This window comes from Pogoniulus pusillus, chromosome 2 (assembly GCF_015220805.1).
Source record: "Pogoniulus pusillus isolate bPogPus1 chromosome 2, bPogPus1.pri, whole genome shotgun sequence".
NCBI lineage: Eukaryota > Metazoa > Chordata > Aves > Piciformes > Lybiidae > Pogoniulus > Pogoniulus pusillus.
This window is the reverse complement of record NC_087265.1, coordinates 5,744,548-5,761,902: the sequence shown is the minus strand read 5'-3', so window position 1 is coordinate 5,761,902 and position 17,355 is coordinate 5,744,548. Positions and strand designations below refer to the sequence as shown.

The following is a 17,355-nucleotide window of genomic DNA, read 5'->3' as shown; positions in this document are numbered from 1 at the left end:
ACTCTTTTCAGTGGTAAAAATGATTCCTGACTGGGCTGAGTAAAGCCAGCAAATAGAAATACAGCAGTAGAAACCAACTCCATGAGAGAGAGAGGAGTGGTGTTCTTTGTCACTGTTAGCACAGCTCATAAATTCCTCAGTGCTAAGGGACTGAAGGTCTTTATTACACATTTTTGTTCAATTTATCCACATTATCTCATTAAAAAGCTCCTTGCAGGTAAGTTTGTGTGTTTATGTGTGTGGTGAAGCAAAGAAGAAACCACTCTGCCTGACCTGCATGTTTATCTGAGTTGACTTCATGTTGTGGTTTGTTGTCTGGATATAATTAGTTATATCAGGTCTGTTCTAGTCCTGTAGGAAAAGCATGGGTTCATTTTTCTGATGCAAGATAAAGAGCATGAAAGTTCCTTTTAAAACTGTGCTCCCACATCTTCCACCTGCCCTCAGGCTGCCTACAATGAGTTCCCAGTCCTGCTGTGCAGTGTTCTCATTGAATTCTATGAGAACTGGGATAGAGCCCTGGTAGGAAGATCTCTGAGAAGAATATTAGCAAGATGAAACTTCTCCTCTCAAAGCCTTTAAAACAGCCTGGGGTTATGAGATATTCATTTATCTTCTGCTGTGTAGGATGTTCTACATTTCATTTCATTTGATGAATATATAAACATAAGATACTGCCTGGTTATGAATTCTGAAAGTCATTCATTGGCCAAGATTGTGTTTTTCAGAGTGGAATTGAATAGAATTGTTTGGGTTGGAAAAGCCCTCTAAGAACATTGAGTCCAACCATCAACCCAACACCACCATGGCCATTGAAACCTGTCCCCAAGTGCCATGTCCACACATTTCTTGAGCACCTCCAGGCATGGTGACTCCACCACCTCCCTGGGCAGCCTGTGCCAGTGCCTGACCACTCTTGCAGGAAATAATTCTTTTCCTGATATCCAATCTAAACCTTCCCTAGCTCAATCTTGGAGATTTAGGATAGGAGTGAAGCTTCCCTATGTAAAATTAATGACACAAACATGTAGGCAGCCTCTTGGGCACATTAGAGGTTTGCAAAGCATAGCTCATTGTGCATGTTCAGCTTCTGTTGTACTTTGGGGGTGGAAGGATCTTGCAGTTTTATGTGTGAATGCAGAGGCATCTCCTGAAGAGGTCTTGCCTTGGGTTGTGTGGTTACCACAGAGGCCTTGCCTTGGGTTGTGTGGTTACCACAGAGGTTTTGCCTTGGGTTGTGGGGTTACCACAGAGGTCTTGCCTTGGGTTGTGGGGTTACCACAGAGGTTTTGCCTTGGGTTGTGGGGTTACCACAGAGGTCTTGCCTTGGGTTGTGGGGTTACCACAGAGGTTTTGCCTTGGGTTGTGGGGTTACCACAGAGGTCTTGCCTTGGGTTGTGGGGTTACCACAGAGGTCTTGCCTTGGGTTGTGGGGTTACCACAGAGGTCTTGCCTTGGGTTGTGGGGTTACCACAGAGGTTTTGCCTTGGGTTGTGTGGTTACCACAGAGGTCTTGCCTTGGGTTGTGTGGTTACCACATGCTCTCCTCCCCCAATCACCAGGTCCAATACAAAAAGGACTATGAAAAGAAGAAAGACAAATACACAACGGTTGTGGATACTCCAGAGCACTTAAGGACTACAAAGGTCAACAAACAGATCAGTGATGTAAGTGTGGCCATTCCCTTTCAAGCCTGCTTCCTTCTCTGAATGCAGAAGAGGACATTTTCACTACTCCATTATTCAGCTTTTCTCGTCTTGATATTCTTTCTTTTTTTACAGCTGACACCAATGATGTAGAGAAATAATCTGGGATTGTTTGTTTATTTTCATCCTCAGATTATTTACAAGCTGGAATATAACAAAGCAAAACCCAGAGGCTATACCACCATCCAGGACACCCCCATGTTACTGCATGTACGCAAGGTCAAGGACAGGATAAGTGATGTAAGTAAATCATCCTTGACTGTGGCACCCAAAAGACACTTAATGAACTTTCTACTTGACTGTGCAACACTTTTAACTCAGCTATAACACTGTCATTAAGATTTGGCTTCTTGTTCAAGGCCCTGGGGTTTGTTTGCATGTCAGACTCCTTGTGTGAATCATAGAATCAAGCAGGTTGGAAGAGACCTCCAAGCTCAGCCAGTCCATCCTAGCACCCAGCCCTGGCCAATCAACCAGACCATGGCCCTAAGTGCCCCAACCAGGCTTTGCTTCAACACCTCCAGGCACAGCGACTCCACCACCTCCCTGGGCAGCCCATTCCAACGCCAATCACTCTCTCTGACAACAACTTCCTCCTAACATCCAGCCTAGACCTCCCCTGCCACAACTTCAGACTCTGTCCCCTTCTTCTGTTGCTGCTTGCCTGGCAGAAGAGCCCAACCCCACCTGGCTACAACCTCCCTGCAGGTAGCTGCAGACAGTAATGAGCTCTGCCCTGAGCCTCCTCTTCTGCAGGCTGCACACCCCCAGCTCCCTCAGCCTCTCCTCACAGGGCTGTGCTCCAGGCCCCTCACCAGCTTCGTTACCCTTCTCTGGACACCTTCCAGCACCTCAACATCTCTCTTGAATGGAGGAGCCCAGAACTGGACACAGCACTCAAGGTGTGGCCTGACCAGTGCTGATCACAGGGGCAGAAGAACCTCCCTTGTCCTGCTGGCCACACTGCTCCTGAGCCAGCCCAGGATGCCATTGGCTCTCCTGCCCACCTGGGCACACTGCTGCCTCATCTTCAGTTCCTCTCTACCAGCACCCCCAGGTCCCTCTCTGCCTGGCTGCTCTCAGCCACTCTGTCCCCAGCCTGTAGTGCTGCTTGGGGTTGTTGTGGCCAAAGTGTAGAACCTTGCACTTGGCCTTGTTCAGTCTCATCCCATTGGCCTCTGCCCACCCATCCAGCCTGGCCAGGTCCCTCTGCAGGGCTCTTCTACCCTCCTATACATCCACAGCTGCTCCTAGCTTGGCATCATCTGCAAACTCACTGAAATGTTTCCCTCCTGCCTTTCCAAGCGTTCCATTGCCAAGCTGAGTGCTCAGTTGGGAGATTCTAGCAAGGGATTTTCCTCAAGCACTGATTGTGTCCATCATGAGATAAAATGTCTTTAAAGCATCTCTGTTAGGTGCAAAACCCTACAAACAGGCAGAGTTTCCTGTTCATGTGATGTATCTTGTCCTCTGCTTCATGCTGAATCCTGCCTGCTGAGAAGTGCTGCTGGAGAAGACCTTTCTTTGAGAGGGTTGGTGGATATGGAGTCATGGTGACTGAACTGCCTTTCCTTCTGTTAAGAGTCAGCCCTGAGAGGAGCCATTTTTAAAATCAAGTGTTTCATATCTTGATGGTCTCCTTGGTGGTGGTGCAGTTGTCTTTGGAAACGTTTTGTGTTTGTCTTTCTGCAGCTGAAGTACAAAGAGGTGTACGAAAGGAACAAATCTCACTGCAACGTCAAAGTCGATTCGGTTCATATTAAGACTCCCAGGAACACTTACAAGCTGAACAGCAATGTGAGTTGGGTCTAATTTAACACTTTAATTTTATCATGGGTGATGTTTGGGGTTGGCAGTCATAGAATCATAGCATGGTAGGGGTTGGAAGGAACCAACCCTTCTGCCAAAGCAGGATGACCTAGGGCAGGTCTCACAGGAACACATCCAGGTGGGTTTTGAAAGTCTCCAGAGAAGAAGACTCCACAAACTCTCTGGGCAGCCTGCTCCAGGGCTCCAGTGGTTTCTCCTCATGTTGAGGTGGAAGCTCCTAGGTTTCAGCTTGTACCCATTGTTTCTTGTCCTATTATTGGGCACCACCAAAAAGAGCCTGGCACCTTCATCCTGACACTCACTCCTCAGACATCAGTAGACATTGATAAAATCCCCTCTCAGCTTTCTCTCCTCCAGACTAACTGAGGTCTCTCAGTTGTCAGGGATCACCAGAAGTCATTTTTAACTCCATTGAAAATCCTGAACTTAGATTTTGCTTCTAGTTCTCATTCTGCACATTGTCCTTGAGGTCATTTGGAGTCCTTGTATGTCACAGGATCACAGAATGGTAGGGGTTGGAAGGGACCTCTGGAGATTATCAAGTCCAGGCCCCCTGCCAAGGCAAGTTCACCTGGAGAAGGTCACCTAGGAACACATCCAGGCAGGTTTGGATGGTCTCCAGAGATGGAGACTCCACCACCTCACCGGGCAGCCTGCTACTTCACATACCTACTGTTCCTCTAGACCATCTCTCTTTTTCTGACAGTAGCCCCAGAAGCTCTCTGTGGTGATGTTCTTGTAGACAAAGCATGGGGAGCTTTGTCCCAGTCCATCCTAGGAGGGCTGGTTCATAGATCATAGGTCATAGAGTGGTTTAGGTTGGAAGTGACCTCAAAGATCATCCAGTTCCCACCCCCTGCCATAGACAGGGACACCTCCCACTAGAACAGGTTACTCAAGGCCTCATCCAACCTGGCCTTGAACACCTCCAGGGAGGGATGCTAGGTAACCTTTAAATGTCTCTTCCAATCCAAAAACATTCTGAGAAGCTCTCCTGGGTTTTCTGTGCTTGGTGGCCCAAGCAAGAAAGCTCTCAACCTTCATCAAAGTCATCTTGTATTCCTTTCCCCACCTAGCAGAGGACAAACTAGTGTGAATGGACTCCTTGCATGATTGAGAGCACAGCTCTAGTCTGATGTAGGTGCACTTTCCTAGAGCCATAGAGCCATACAACTGTTGAGCCTGGGAGACACCTGTGAGGTCATCAAGTCCAGCTACTCCCCTAGAGCTCACAACCCCAGCACTCATCTCTCCTTACCTAGAATTTCATAGAATCAACCAGGTGGGAAGAGACCTCCAAGCTCATCCAGTCCAACCTAGCACCCAGCTGTGGCCAATCAACCAGACCATGGCACTAAGTGCCTCATCCAGGCTTTTCTAGCACAGACCAAAGAGAATTTGCACCTGTGTGAATGCCAGGTGTAAAATACACAACTTCCATTTAACTCCTGGATGGTTTTCCTTCTTCTTTCCCTATAAACAGCTGGATTATAAGAAGAAATATGAAGCAGCCAAAGCCCACTGGCACTGGATTGCTGACAGGCCTGACTTTGTTCAAGCAGCCAAGTCATCTCTGCAGCAAAGTGACGTAAGAAAACTCACAACCAACTGAACATTCCCTTTCCCTACATCTACTTTCTTAAAGGTAGAAGTCTTGAGACTCTCTTTTGTCTTTTCTTCCTGCAGTATGAATATAAACTGGACCGGGAATTCCTAAAGGGATGCAAACTCTCTGTCACAGATGACAAAAACACAGTATTGGCCTTAAATAATGCCATCCTGGCCAGTGATGTAAGGACTTGAACACTCTTTCTTTGTTCTGCTAGGACTTTGCTTACTGAACAAACTACTTGATTGGAAATAAGGATTGGATTGAGGAAAGTTGTTCTCAGTCCCACTTCGTTATTTGGGTTATTTCATTATCAAAGTGGCAAGATCTGAACAGATTCAGTCTTGTAGTGTCACTGGATTGGGTCATGGATTAAAGCTCACAGTATCACCAAGGTTGGAAGAGACCTCATAGATCAGGTCCAACCCTTTACCACAGAGCTCAAGGCTAGACCATGGCACCAAGTGCCACGTCCAGGTCAGGGGTCTGTGATGTGAAATTGTCATGTCACAGAATCGTTTTGGTTGGAAAAGACTTCTAAGGTCACTGAGTCCTACTGCAAACCCAGCACTGCCAGGCAACCTCAGTGCCACACCTGCCTGGCTTTGAAACCCCTCCAGAGATAGCTTCCTCTAGCTTGGATCCATTCCCTTACAGTCCTATCAGTATCACAGTATCACAGTATCACCAAGGTTGGAAGAGACCTCACAGATCATCAAGTCCAACCCTTTACTACAGAGCTCAAGGCTAGACCATGGCACCAAGTGCCACATCCAATCCTGCCTTGAATAGCTCCAGGGACATGGATTCAAAGTTAGCATGCCTGAATATGATATGAATATCCTAGACCTTTGCTGTGTCTCTGCATGGCTGACATGAAAACACCTGGGGAAACCAGAAAGTATCTTCAATCATCAGTAATACTACAATAATAGCCATCATATTAAGAAACATTCAATGTATTAATAAGTATTTGAGATCATAATAAATATTCACTAAATACATCATCATTGTATTAATAAGCATTCAGTATATTAGTGAAGATCCAATGTATTAATAAGGATCCAGTGTATTTATAAAGATCCATTGTGTTAACAAGGATCTACTGTATTAAAAAGGATCCAGTTCATTAATAAGATCCAGTCTATTAATAAAGACCACTGTATTAATAAGGATCCAAGAAATTAATAAGAATCCACTGTATTAATAAAGATCCAATATATTAGTCAGTAAATATCTACTATATTAACAAGGATCCACTGTATTAACAAGGATCCACTGTGTTAATAAAGATGCAATATATTAATAATGATCCACTGTATTAATAAGATCCCAACATATTAATAAGGACCCAATATATTAATAAGGATCCAGTGTATTAATACAGACCCATTGTATTAATAAGAATCTAATGTATTAATAAGGATCCACTATATTAATGAGACTCCACTGTATTAATAAAGATCTTATATAGTAATAAATATCTAATATATTAATAATGATCCAATATATTAATAACTATCTAATCTATTAATAAAGATCCAATGTATTAAAAAGGATCCAGTATATTAATGAGAATCCACTGTATTAATAAAGATCCAATATATTAATAAGGATCCAGTGCAGTAATAATGATCCAATGTATTAATAAATATCCACTGTGCTAATGAGGATCCACTGTATTGGTAAGGATCCAATGTATTAATAAATATCCAATGTATTCATAAGGATCCACTGTATTCATAAGGATCCAATACATTAATAAGGATCCAGTGTATTAATAAATATCCACTGTATTAATAAGGATCCACTGTATTGGTAAGGATCCAATACATTAATAAGGATCCAGTGTATTAATAAATATCCACTGTGCTAATGAGGATCCACTGTATTGGTAAGGATCCAATGTATTAATAAATATCCAATGTATTCATAAGGATCCACTGTATTAATAAGGATCCAATACATTAATAAGGATCCAATGTATTAATAAATATCCAATGTATTCATAAGGATCCACTGTATTAATAAGGATCCAATACATTAATAAGGATCCAGTGTATTAATAAATATCCACTGTGTTAATGAGGATCCACTGTATTGGTAAGGATCCAATGTATTAATAAATATCCACTGTATTAATAAGGATCCAATGTATTAATAAATATCCACTGTATTAGTGAGGATCCACTATATTAATAAGGATCCAGTGTATTGGTAAGGATCCAATGTATTAATAAATATCCACTGTATTAATAAGGATCCAATGCATTAATAAGGATCCAATGTATTAATAAATATCCACTGTATTAATAAGGATCCAATGCATTAATAAGGATCCACTGTATTAATAAATATCCACTGTATTAATAAGGATCCAATGCATTAATAAGGATCCAATGTATTAATAAATATCCACTGTAATAATGAGGATCCACTGTATTAATAAGGATCCAGTGCATTAATAAGGATCCACTGTATTAATAAATATCCACTGTATTAATAAGGATCCAATGCATTAAGAAGGATCCAATGTATTAATAAATATTCACTGTAATAATGAGGATCCACTGTATTAATAAGGATCCACTGTATTAATAAGGCTCCAACACATTAATAAGGATCCAGTGTATTAATAAATATCCACTGTATTAATGAGGATCCACTGTATTAATAAGGGCCCACTGTATAAGTAAGGATCCAATGTATTAATAAATATCCACTGTATTAATCAGGATCCAATGTATTAATAAATATCCACTGTATTAATGAGGATCCACTATATTAATAAGGATCCAGTGTATTGGTAAGGATCCAATGTATTAATAAATATCCACTGTATTAATAAGGATCCAATACATTAATAAGGATCCAATGTATTAATAAATATCCACTGTATTAATAAGGATCCAATGCATTAATAAGGATCCAATGTATTAATAAATATCCACTGTATTAATAAGGATCCAATGCATTAATAAGGATCCACTGTATTAATAAATATCCACTGTATTAATAAGGATCCAATGCATTAATAAGGATCCAATGTATTAATAAATATCCACTGTAATAATGAGGATCCACTGTATTAATAAGGATCCAATGCATTAATAAGGATCCACTGTATTAATAAATATCCACTGTATTAATAAGGATCCAATGCATTAATAAGGATCCAATGTATTAATAAATATTCACTGTAATAATGAGGATCCACTGTATTAATAAGGATCCACTGTATTAATAAGGCTCCAACACATTAATAAGGATCCAGTGTATTAATAAATATCCACTGTATTAATGAAGATCCACTGTATTAATAAGGGCCCACTGTATAAGTAAGGATCCAATGTATTAATAAATATCCACTGTATTAATCAGGATCCAATGTATTAATAAATATCCACTGTATTAATGAGGATCCACTATATTAATAAGGATCCAATGTATTAATAAATATCCACTGTATTAATAAGGATCCAATACGTTAATAAGGATCCAATGTATTAATAAATATCCACTGTATTAATAAGGATCCAATGCATTAATAAGGATCCAATGTATTAATAAATATCCACTGTATTAATAAGGATCCAATGCATTAATAAATATCCACTGTATTAAAAAGGATGCAGTGTATTAATAAATATCCACTGTATTAATAAGGATCCAATGCATTAATAAATATCCACTGTATTAATAAGGATCCAATGCATTAATAAATATCCACTGTATTAAAAAGGATGCAGTGTATTAATAAGCATCCTCTGAATTACTAAGCATCCTCTGTATTGATAAGGATCCACTGTATGAATAAAGATCCCATATCTTAATAACATTGCCGGTGAGGGCTCTGGGAATATATAAACTGGAATAAATTTAATCAGCAATCGACCCAGGGCTGGGAGTTCTGCAGATGTTTTGTGCTAAGAAGCAGGCACAGCTGTAGTTAATGGCTTTTAACTTTGGTATTGCTTACAAAGATTTCTTTTCTTCCTGCTAGATAAAATACAAAGAGAAGCACAACAAAGCCCGAGGGACCTGCCTTGTTGTGCCAGACACACCTCAGATCCTCCTGGCTAAGAACGTCAGCTCTCTGGTGTCTGAGGTAAAGCACTGAAGAGTTGTTTCGCAGAGGCAGTAAGGCTGAGAAAGGCTTCTCAGATCATCAGCTCCAGCCAGCAAGCCAACACCTCCATGGCCACGGAGGGCTGGAGGGAAGGGTTGAGGCTTGCTTCGCTGTGCTTTACCTGTTTCTTATCCTGTGCTTTCAGAACAAGTACAAAGAGCATAGCAAGAAGCAGCTTCCACATGGGTCTTTCACAACCCTGCCAGAGACGCGAGACACTGCGCACGTGAAAGAAGTGACCAAGCATGTCAGTGAGGTAGGAAACTCATGTGCTGGCTGCCTGTGCAGTCACCAGCAGTGTATCACAGTATCATCAGGGTTGGCAGAGACCTCACAGATCATCGAGTCCAACCCTTTACCACAGAGCTCAAGGCCAGACCATGGCACCAAGTGCCACGTCCAGTCCTGCCTTGAACAGCTCCAGGGACGGCGACTCCACCACCTCCCCGGGCAGCCCATTCCAGTGTCCAATGACTCTCTCAGTGAAGAACTTTCTCCTCACCTCCAGCCTAAATCTCCCCTGGCACAGCCTGAGGCTGTGTCCTCTCGTTCTGGTGCTGGCCACCTGAGAGAAGAGAGCAACCTCCTCCTGGCCACAACCTCCCCTCAGGTAGTTGTAGACAGCAATAAGGTCTCCCCTGAGCCTCCTCTTCTCCAGGCTAACCAATCCCAGCTCCCTCAGCCTCTCCTCGTAGGGCTGTGCTCAAGGCCTCTCCCCAGCCTCGTTGCCCTTCTCTGGACACACTCAAGCATCTCAATGTCCCTCCTAAACTGGGGGCCCAGAACTGAACACAGGACTCAAGGTGAGGTCTAACCAGTGCAGAGTACAGGGACAGAATGACCTCCCTGCTCCTGCTGACCACACCATTCCTGATGCAGGCCAGGATGCCACTGGCTCTCTTGGCCACCTGGGCACACTGCTGGCTCATGTTCAGGCGGGTATCAATCAGCACCCCCAGATCCCTCTCTGTCTGGCTGCTCTCCAGCCACTCCGACCCCAGCCTGTATCTCTGCATGGGGTTGTTGTGGCCCAAGTGCAGCACCCTGCACTTGGAGCTATTGAACCCCATCCCACCTGCCATTGTCACCTGCTCCATGCTTTAGTTTGCATGCAGAAGCTCAGCATGAAACCCCCACTTATAGAAGATTAATTCCTCACAGAATACAACTTGGGCAAAGTTGGGAATCTGTTGAAATATCCTGAAGAGAAGTGACAGTTTGGAGTGTTAAGAGGTGCCCTGAAGTCTAAATTTTTTTGTGGCACATGGTTTAAATACAAATCCCATAGCAAACTCTTGTAATCTGACAAACTTATTATGACAAACAATGCATTTGGCAGTTCCAGTGAGCTTATTTCTGACTCTCATAGAACTGTGGGATCATAGAATGGCTCAGGTTGGAAGGGAGCCTAAGTATCATCTACTCCAAGCTCCCTGCCATGGAGCTTGACCTGCCATGGAGCTGAATCTGACCTCTCAGCCAGATTCAGCTGCTCAATGCCTCACCCAACCTGGCCTTACAAACATAGAATCAACCAGGTTGGAAAAGACCTCCAAGATCATCCAGTCCAACCTATCCCCTTGAACACCTCCAGGCAGGAGGCAGCCATAACCTCCCTGGACAACCTGTTCCAGATTCTCACCACCAAAGAACGTCTTCCTCAGATCCAGTCTAAGTCTACTCTTCTTCCTCAGTCTAACCCTACTCTGCCTCAGCTTCAAACTATTCCCCTTGTCCTGTCTCTAGACACCCTTAGTAACTAAGTCCCTCTCCAGCTTTCCTGTAGGATCCCTTCAGGTATTGGAAGGCAGCTTTAAGATCACCCCCAGCGTTTTCTCTTCTTCAGGCTGAACACCTCCAGCTCCCTCACCCTATCCTCAGAGCAGAATTGCTCCAGCTTTTGGGTCATATTTGTGGCCTTGTCTGGGCTCATTCCAGCAGCTCTGTGTCCTTCTGCTGAGGACACCAGAACTGGAGGCAGTACTGGAGGTCAGGTCTCACCAGAGCAGAGCAAAGAGGCAGAATCCCCTCTCTTGCCCTGCTGCATTCAGCACACAATTTGCCTTTTTGGGCTGCATGATCTCACTGCTGGCTTGTGGTGAGCATCTTATCACTCAATACACCAAAATCACTTTCTTCAGAGCCACTCTCAACCCAGCTTGGATTTTAGTTTGATTGGCTGGACTCAGATGCATGTACTTTGATGTGAAATGAAAACATCACAAATTACCCTTTTTGCTCTTAACAGACAAACTATAAGAAGAAGTTTGTGAAGGAGAAGGGCAAGTCTAATTACTCTGTCATGCTGGAGCCCCCTGAGGTGAAGCATGCCATGGAAGTTGCTAAAAAACAGAGTACAGTAAGTTTGTCTTGCTTTCTTTGTGAAGTAAGTAGCTTTGTCTTAGCAAATCCCTTCAGAGTTACAGGATCCTAGCGTGGCTGGGATTGGAAGGGACCTCTAGAGATTGTCAAGTCCAACTACTCTGCCAAGGAGGTCACACAGGTGCATGTCCAGATGGGTTTTGAATGTCTCCAGAGATGGAGACTCCACTACCTCTCTGGACAGCCTGCTCCAGTGCTCTGTCACCCCTAAATTTAAAGAAGTTGCTCCTCATGGTTACACAAAACCTCTCATGTTTCAGTTTGTGCCTCTTATCCCTTGTCCTGTGACTGAGCACCACTGAAAAAAGCCTGGTCCCACACATCTGCCCCCTCACCCTTTAAGAACTGATCAGCATTGAGGAGATCCCTCCTCAGTCTGCTCTTTCCCAGACTAGTAAAACAAAATTTTCTCAATCTTTCCTCATAAGAGAGATTTTCCAGGCCCCTCAGCCTCTTTGGAGCCTCCATTGGATTTTCTCCAGTAGTTTCCCATCTCTCCTTCACTGAGGAGCCCAGAACTGGACCCAGGACTCCAGCTGTGGCCTCACTAGAGCAGAGCCGAGGGGAAAGAAAGCCTCCCTCAACTTTCTGCCAACACTCTTCTTGATACACCCCAGGAGACCATTGCTCTTCTTAGCCACATTGCTGGTTACCTGGCATAAAACTTATTTCTGGTTTCCCTCCTAGCCTCCATGTTCAGAAACATAAGGTTGCAAATATTTACAGATGTAAAATTGCCCTTAAAATAAGGATTTCTTCCATTGTCCTGTTTCTGCTTAATCACAACATGAGGTTCTGGTGTCAGTTTCATCATTTTCTTCATTCCTCCAAATACAGCCAGAATTGCACATGCTTCGTTTCCAGACAGCTTCCAAACCTAGCCTCCTAAATCCATTCCTTGTGAAATTATTGGCCAAAACCACAGGATTCTCACATCAAGTTGGAGGGGACCCTCAAAAACTCATCTTGTCCAACCCCCACTGCAGCCAGCAGGGATGTCTTTTAACTAGATCAGCTCGCTCCCCATGTGTTTGCACTGTGCCCTTGGGTCTATTCCTCAGCATCAATCCTCAATCCTTTTCTTTCCTTTCTCTGCCATAATGGATTAGGTTGAATACAAGAAAGATGCCAAGTCAAACCTCCACTACACTCCTATTGCAGATCGCCCAGATATTAAGAAAGCAACTCAGGCTGCCAAGTTAATTAGTGATGTAAGTGACCTTTAAGTCTTCTGTGTAATACCTCAGTAACAATTTTACTATTAGGTGCAGCAGAAGTAAAATAATTCAAGGGAATAACCTTCCCTCCTAAACTATATCTATTTATTTATGTTTCCTTATCAGATTGAATATAAGAAACGTGGAGCAGCTGGCATTGGTGTAAGCATGCTGGGACGTCCAGACATTGAACTGGCAAAGGAGGTGTCCAAGCTGACGAGCCAGGTAAGGAAGCAGGGAGAGGAATGAGACATGATGTTAATTTAAGGAGTAATCCTACTATTAGAACTGAAATGATTAGTCAGTGAGGGGATAAGGGACTGTTTTAAAAGGGGGGACTGTCTTGAAGCAAAAATTGAATCCCAAAGCAAAGTATTTCATAGAATCAACCATGTTGGAAGAGACCTCCAAGCTCATCCAGTCCAACCTAGCACCCAGCCCTATCCAATCAACCAGACCATGCCACTAAGTGCCTCATCCAGTGTTCAGGTTGGAAGAGACCTCCAAGCTCATCCAGTCCAACCTAGCACCCAGCCCTATCCAATCAACCAGACAATGGCACTATGTGCCTCATCCAGTGTTCAGGTTGGAAGAGACCTCCAAGCTCATCCAGCCCAACCTAGCACCCAGCCCTATCCAATCAACCAGACCATGCCACTAAGTGCCCCAGCCAGTCTTTTCTTGAACATTTCATTGCTAAACAAACATTTCTACTGACTTACTAAATGGCAGTTGTATAGAATCTCCTTCAACTGGCACCACGACAAGGGCTTTGCAGTACTGGGCACAAAGTGTTCACTGTGTTCTTTGTTTTTAGCTTTTCTGGATGTTTGCTTTAAAAGAAGCAATTTTTTTTACCTAACTCTTCTTACCCATCCTTTATAGAATCACAGAATTGTTTTGGTGACTAAGACCTTTAAGATCATCCAGCCCAACCATTCTCTAACTCTACCAAGGCTAGTGCTAAACCACATCCCTCAGCACCACTTATCTGTGTCTTTTAAACCCCTCCAGGGCTGGGGATTCAATCACCTCCCTGGAGAGCCTGTTTGGGAGTGTCTTTCTCATATCTAGCCTAAACCTCCCCTGGTGCAACTTGAAGGCCATTTCCTCTCTTCTGAGGTGGATATTCTGAGTGGTTTTCAGCCACTTTTTCTCATTTGTGCCTTTAAAAGAATCTTGGCTTGAAATTGATATATCCATAGAAGCTTACTGACTTTTACACAACAATCCTGGTCTCTGACCACTCTGAAGCACAGCCTTGCTACACTCTGTGACTATTTTTTCCCACCAGCACCTCAATTCAACTTGTTTGTTTGGTTTGTTTCTCACCACTTGATGCTTTTAAATCCTGGGTTCATTTAATTTCTGACCTTGCTTTCTTGCTACACATTATAGGCTGAATACCTCAAACAACATATGAAAGGGCATGGAGCTGCATCTTATGATACCCCATGGATGAGAACCTTTAAGAAAGCTAATATTCTAAGTAGTCATGTAAGATCATTTTAAGTGTCTCTTGCTTGCCTATTATCTTACAATTCCAAGCTGCTAAAAGGTTTATGTTGCACTGGATCTAGTTTTGTCAAAGGTGTTGAATGTGGCAGCACTTGTTAGATGTGACCACCTGGGTTGGCTTTTTTTTTCTCCCTCATGGGCATTCTGTGGTTGGGGAGTTTGTTTCAGACACACAGATGAAGCTTGCAATGTTGTTGTGCCCTTCAGAATGCTTTTGGAGCTCCCAGTCTTTGGAACTGAAGATTGAAATGTTGTTGTGCCCTTCAGAATGCTTTTAGAGCTCCCAGTCTTTGGAACTGAAGATTGAAATGTTGTTGTGCCCTTCAGAATGCTTTTGGAGCTCCCAGTCTTTGGAACTGAAGCTTGCAATGTTGTTGTGCTCTCCAGAATGCTTTTGGAGCTCCCAGTCTTTGGAACTGAAGCTTGCAATGTTGTTGTGCCCTTCAGAATGCTTTTGGAGCTCCCAGTCTTTGGAACTGAAGCTTGCAATGTTGTTGTGCCCTTCAGAATGCTTTTGGAGCTCCCAGTCTTTGGAATTGAAGCTTGAAATGTTGTTGTGCCCTTCAGAATGGTTTTGGAGCTCCCAGTCTTTGAAATGGAAGCTTGCAATGTTGTTGTGCCCTTCAGAATGGTTTTGGAGCTCCCAGTCTTTGAAATGGAAGCTTGAAATGTTGTTGTGCCCTTCAGAATGCTTTTGGAGCTCCCAGTCTTTGGAATTGAAGCTTGCAATGTTGTTGTGCCCTTCAGAATGGTTTTGGAGCTCACAGTCTTTGGAATTGAAGCTTGAAATGTTGTTGTGCCCTTCAGAATGCTTTTGGAGCTCCCAATCTTTGGAAGTGAAGCTTGAAATGTTGTTGTGCCCTTCATAATGCTTTTGGAGCTCCCAGTCTTTGGAATTGAAGCTTGCAATGTTGTTGTGCCCTTCAGAATGCTTTTGGAGCTCCCAATCTTTGGAAGTGAAGCTTGAAATGTTGTTGTGCCATTCATAATGCTTTTGGATCTCCCAATCTTTGGAACTGAAGCTTGAAATTATGTTTTACTCTTCATAATGCTTTTGGAGCTCCCAGTCTTTGGAACTGAAGCTTGAAATATTGTTGTACCCTTCAGAGTGGTATTGGAGCTCCCAGTCTTTGAAACTGAAGCTTGCAATGTTGTTGTGCCCTTCAGAATGCTTTTGGAGCTCCCAGTCTTTGGAACTGAAGCTTGAAATGTTGTACCCTTCATAATGCTTTTGGAGCTCCCAGTCTTTGGAACTGAAGCTTGAAATATTGTTTTGTCCTTCAGAATGGTTTTGGAGCTCCCAGTCTTTGGAATTGAAGCTTGAAATGTTGTTGTGCCCTTCAGAATGGTTTTGGAGCTCCCAGTCTTTGAAACTGAAGCTTGAAATATTGTTTTGCCCTTCAGAATGGTTTTGGAGCTCCCAATCTTTGGAAGTGAAGCTTGGAATAGTCTTGTGCCCTTCAGAATGGTTTTGGAGCTTCCAGTGTTTTTAAACAAAGTTTCCAATGCAATTTATTCCAATGCACATTATGAAATGTGAAAAGTCACCTTTTTCACCTCAAAAAAACCAAAGCCAGACAAAAAAGCTTGAGCTGATGCTCCTGAAACTGCAAAAAATAGTAGAAAACTCCATTTATGACAAACCTGAGCAATGGTGCTGATATTTTCCAGTGCCCACTCATATCATATGCATAACATTGGCACCAAAACTTCATTTTAACTGTTCAACCTTCTATTTAAACTTCATTTTAACTCTCCTGCTCCCTTCATGCTGGAACAGAAGCACAGTGTGTGACTGAATCAGCCCCCACAGCCTCTGAGAAGCGTACCCAGTGGTGATGCGAGGGCATGTAGCTGCTTCTGTTTCTTGCCATCTCTCCTGGTTTTGCCACATCTAGCCACGACTGCTGCATGGAATTGTTGCATGTCTGAATGTCAGCCACTGTGGGCGTCAGGAAAGCCAAGAATCTTTTCAGCAGAAGCAAGGATTTTTGTACTACAAGCAAAAGAAGAAACTACATTTATTCCTCTTGAGCAAGGAGAATCTCCTTCTCCATGCTTTTTGCTCCAGTGCTACCCACTTCTCCTCTTACTAAAAGATTGGTTAAGTTTTGAGAGAAAATTAACTATTGTAGTGAGGGAGCAAAGAGTAATTGGCATCATCTGTAATTTGCTTTTTCTCTTTGATATTTCTTCTCTTCAAACTCTTTCTAAGGCCTCTTTGTGTCCATTTTGCTCACTTGCCTTTTCATCACTGGATTTCACCCACCTGCCTGGCATGCTGGCTGGTAATTTTGCATAGGTCTTGCAATACATTTTCTTCTGGGCTTAGGGAAAAAAACCCTCAAGTGAACCCCGTGGCATGATGGTTTGGTCTTGTTCCTATGTTGCATGGCTTGCAAAACTGAACAGATTCCAGTGTAGCCCTGCTTGAATTTAACTGGTGTGAGGGCAGAACCAATCCTGAATCCTTTATGTCACAACAAACTGTGAATGTTCTTTGTGTTGCAGCAGCTCTGACTCGTGGGTTTTCTTGGTCTGAATGTTGTCATGTTACACAAAGCAAAAGAGCAGGAGTGGCATCCAGCATGAACCATGTGGTGCTGCACGGGCAAGAATGAATTCCAAGTGCAAGATGTGATTTAGTTCTGCATTCAGTCACCTTTCTTGCCTTCACTAATATAAAATGATCTGTTTGTGCCTGTGATTGTCATAAACCCTTTATCATGAGCCTCCTGTTCCTCACTTCAGTCATCAGTTCTTCAGTATCTTATTTAGTTCTGTGTTCAGTCACTTTTCTTACCTTTACTAATATAAAGTGATCTGTTAGTGCCTCTAATTGTCCTAAACCCTTTATCCTGAGCCTCCTGCTCCTCACTTCAGTCATCAGTTCTTCAGTATCTTATGTAGTTCTGTGTTCAGTCACCTTTCTTACCTTTACTAATATAAAGTGATCTGTTTGTG

General features: G+C 43.0%; 1 protein-coding gene across 1 annotated transcript in view; it reads left to right on the top strand.

Annotated features, from left to right (window-relative positions):
• The window catches only part of NEB (nebulin), a 218,009-nt gene that overhangs the window by 153,664 nt on the left and 46,990 nt on the right, over positions 1 to 17,355 (top strand). Inside the window, exons 106-115 of the mRNA XM_064154908.1 lie at positions 1,563 to 1,667; positions 1,839 to 1,946; positions 3,399 to 3,503; positions 5,020 to 5,124; positions 5,223 to 5,327; positions 9,149 to 9,253; positions 9,420 to 9,530; positions 11,523 to 11,633; positions 12,766 to 12,867; positions 13,000 to 13,098. Of these exons, the coding sequence (XP_064010978.1) occupies positions 1,563 to 1,667; positions 1,839 to 1,946; positions 3,399 to 3,503; positions 5,020 to 5,124; positions 5,223 to 5,327; positions 9,149 to 9,253; positions 9,420 to 9,530; positions 11,523 to 11,633; positions 12,766 to 12,867; positions 13,000 to 13,098 (1,056 nt within the window). The remainder of the gene's footprint in view (positions 1 to 1,562; positions 1,668 to 1,838; positions 1,947 to 3,398; positions 3,504 to 5,019; positions 5,125 to 5,222; positions 5,328 to 9,148; positions 9,254 to 9,419; positions 9,531 to 11,522; positions 11,634 to 12,765; positions 12,868 to 12,999; positions 13,099 to 17,355) is intronic.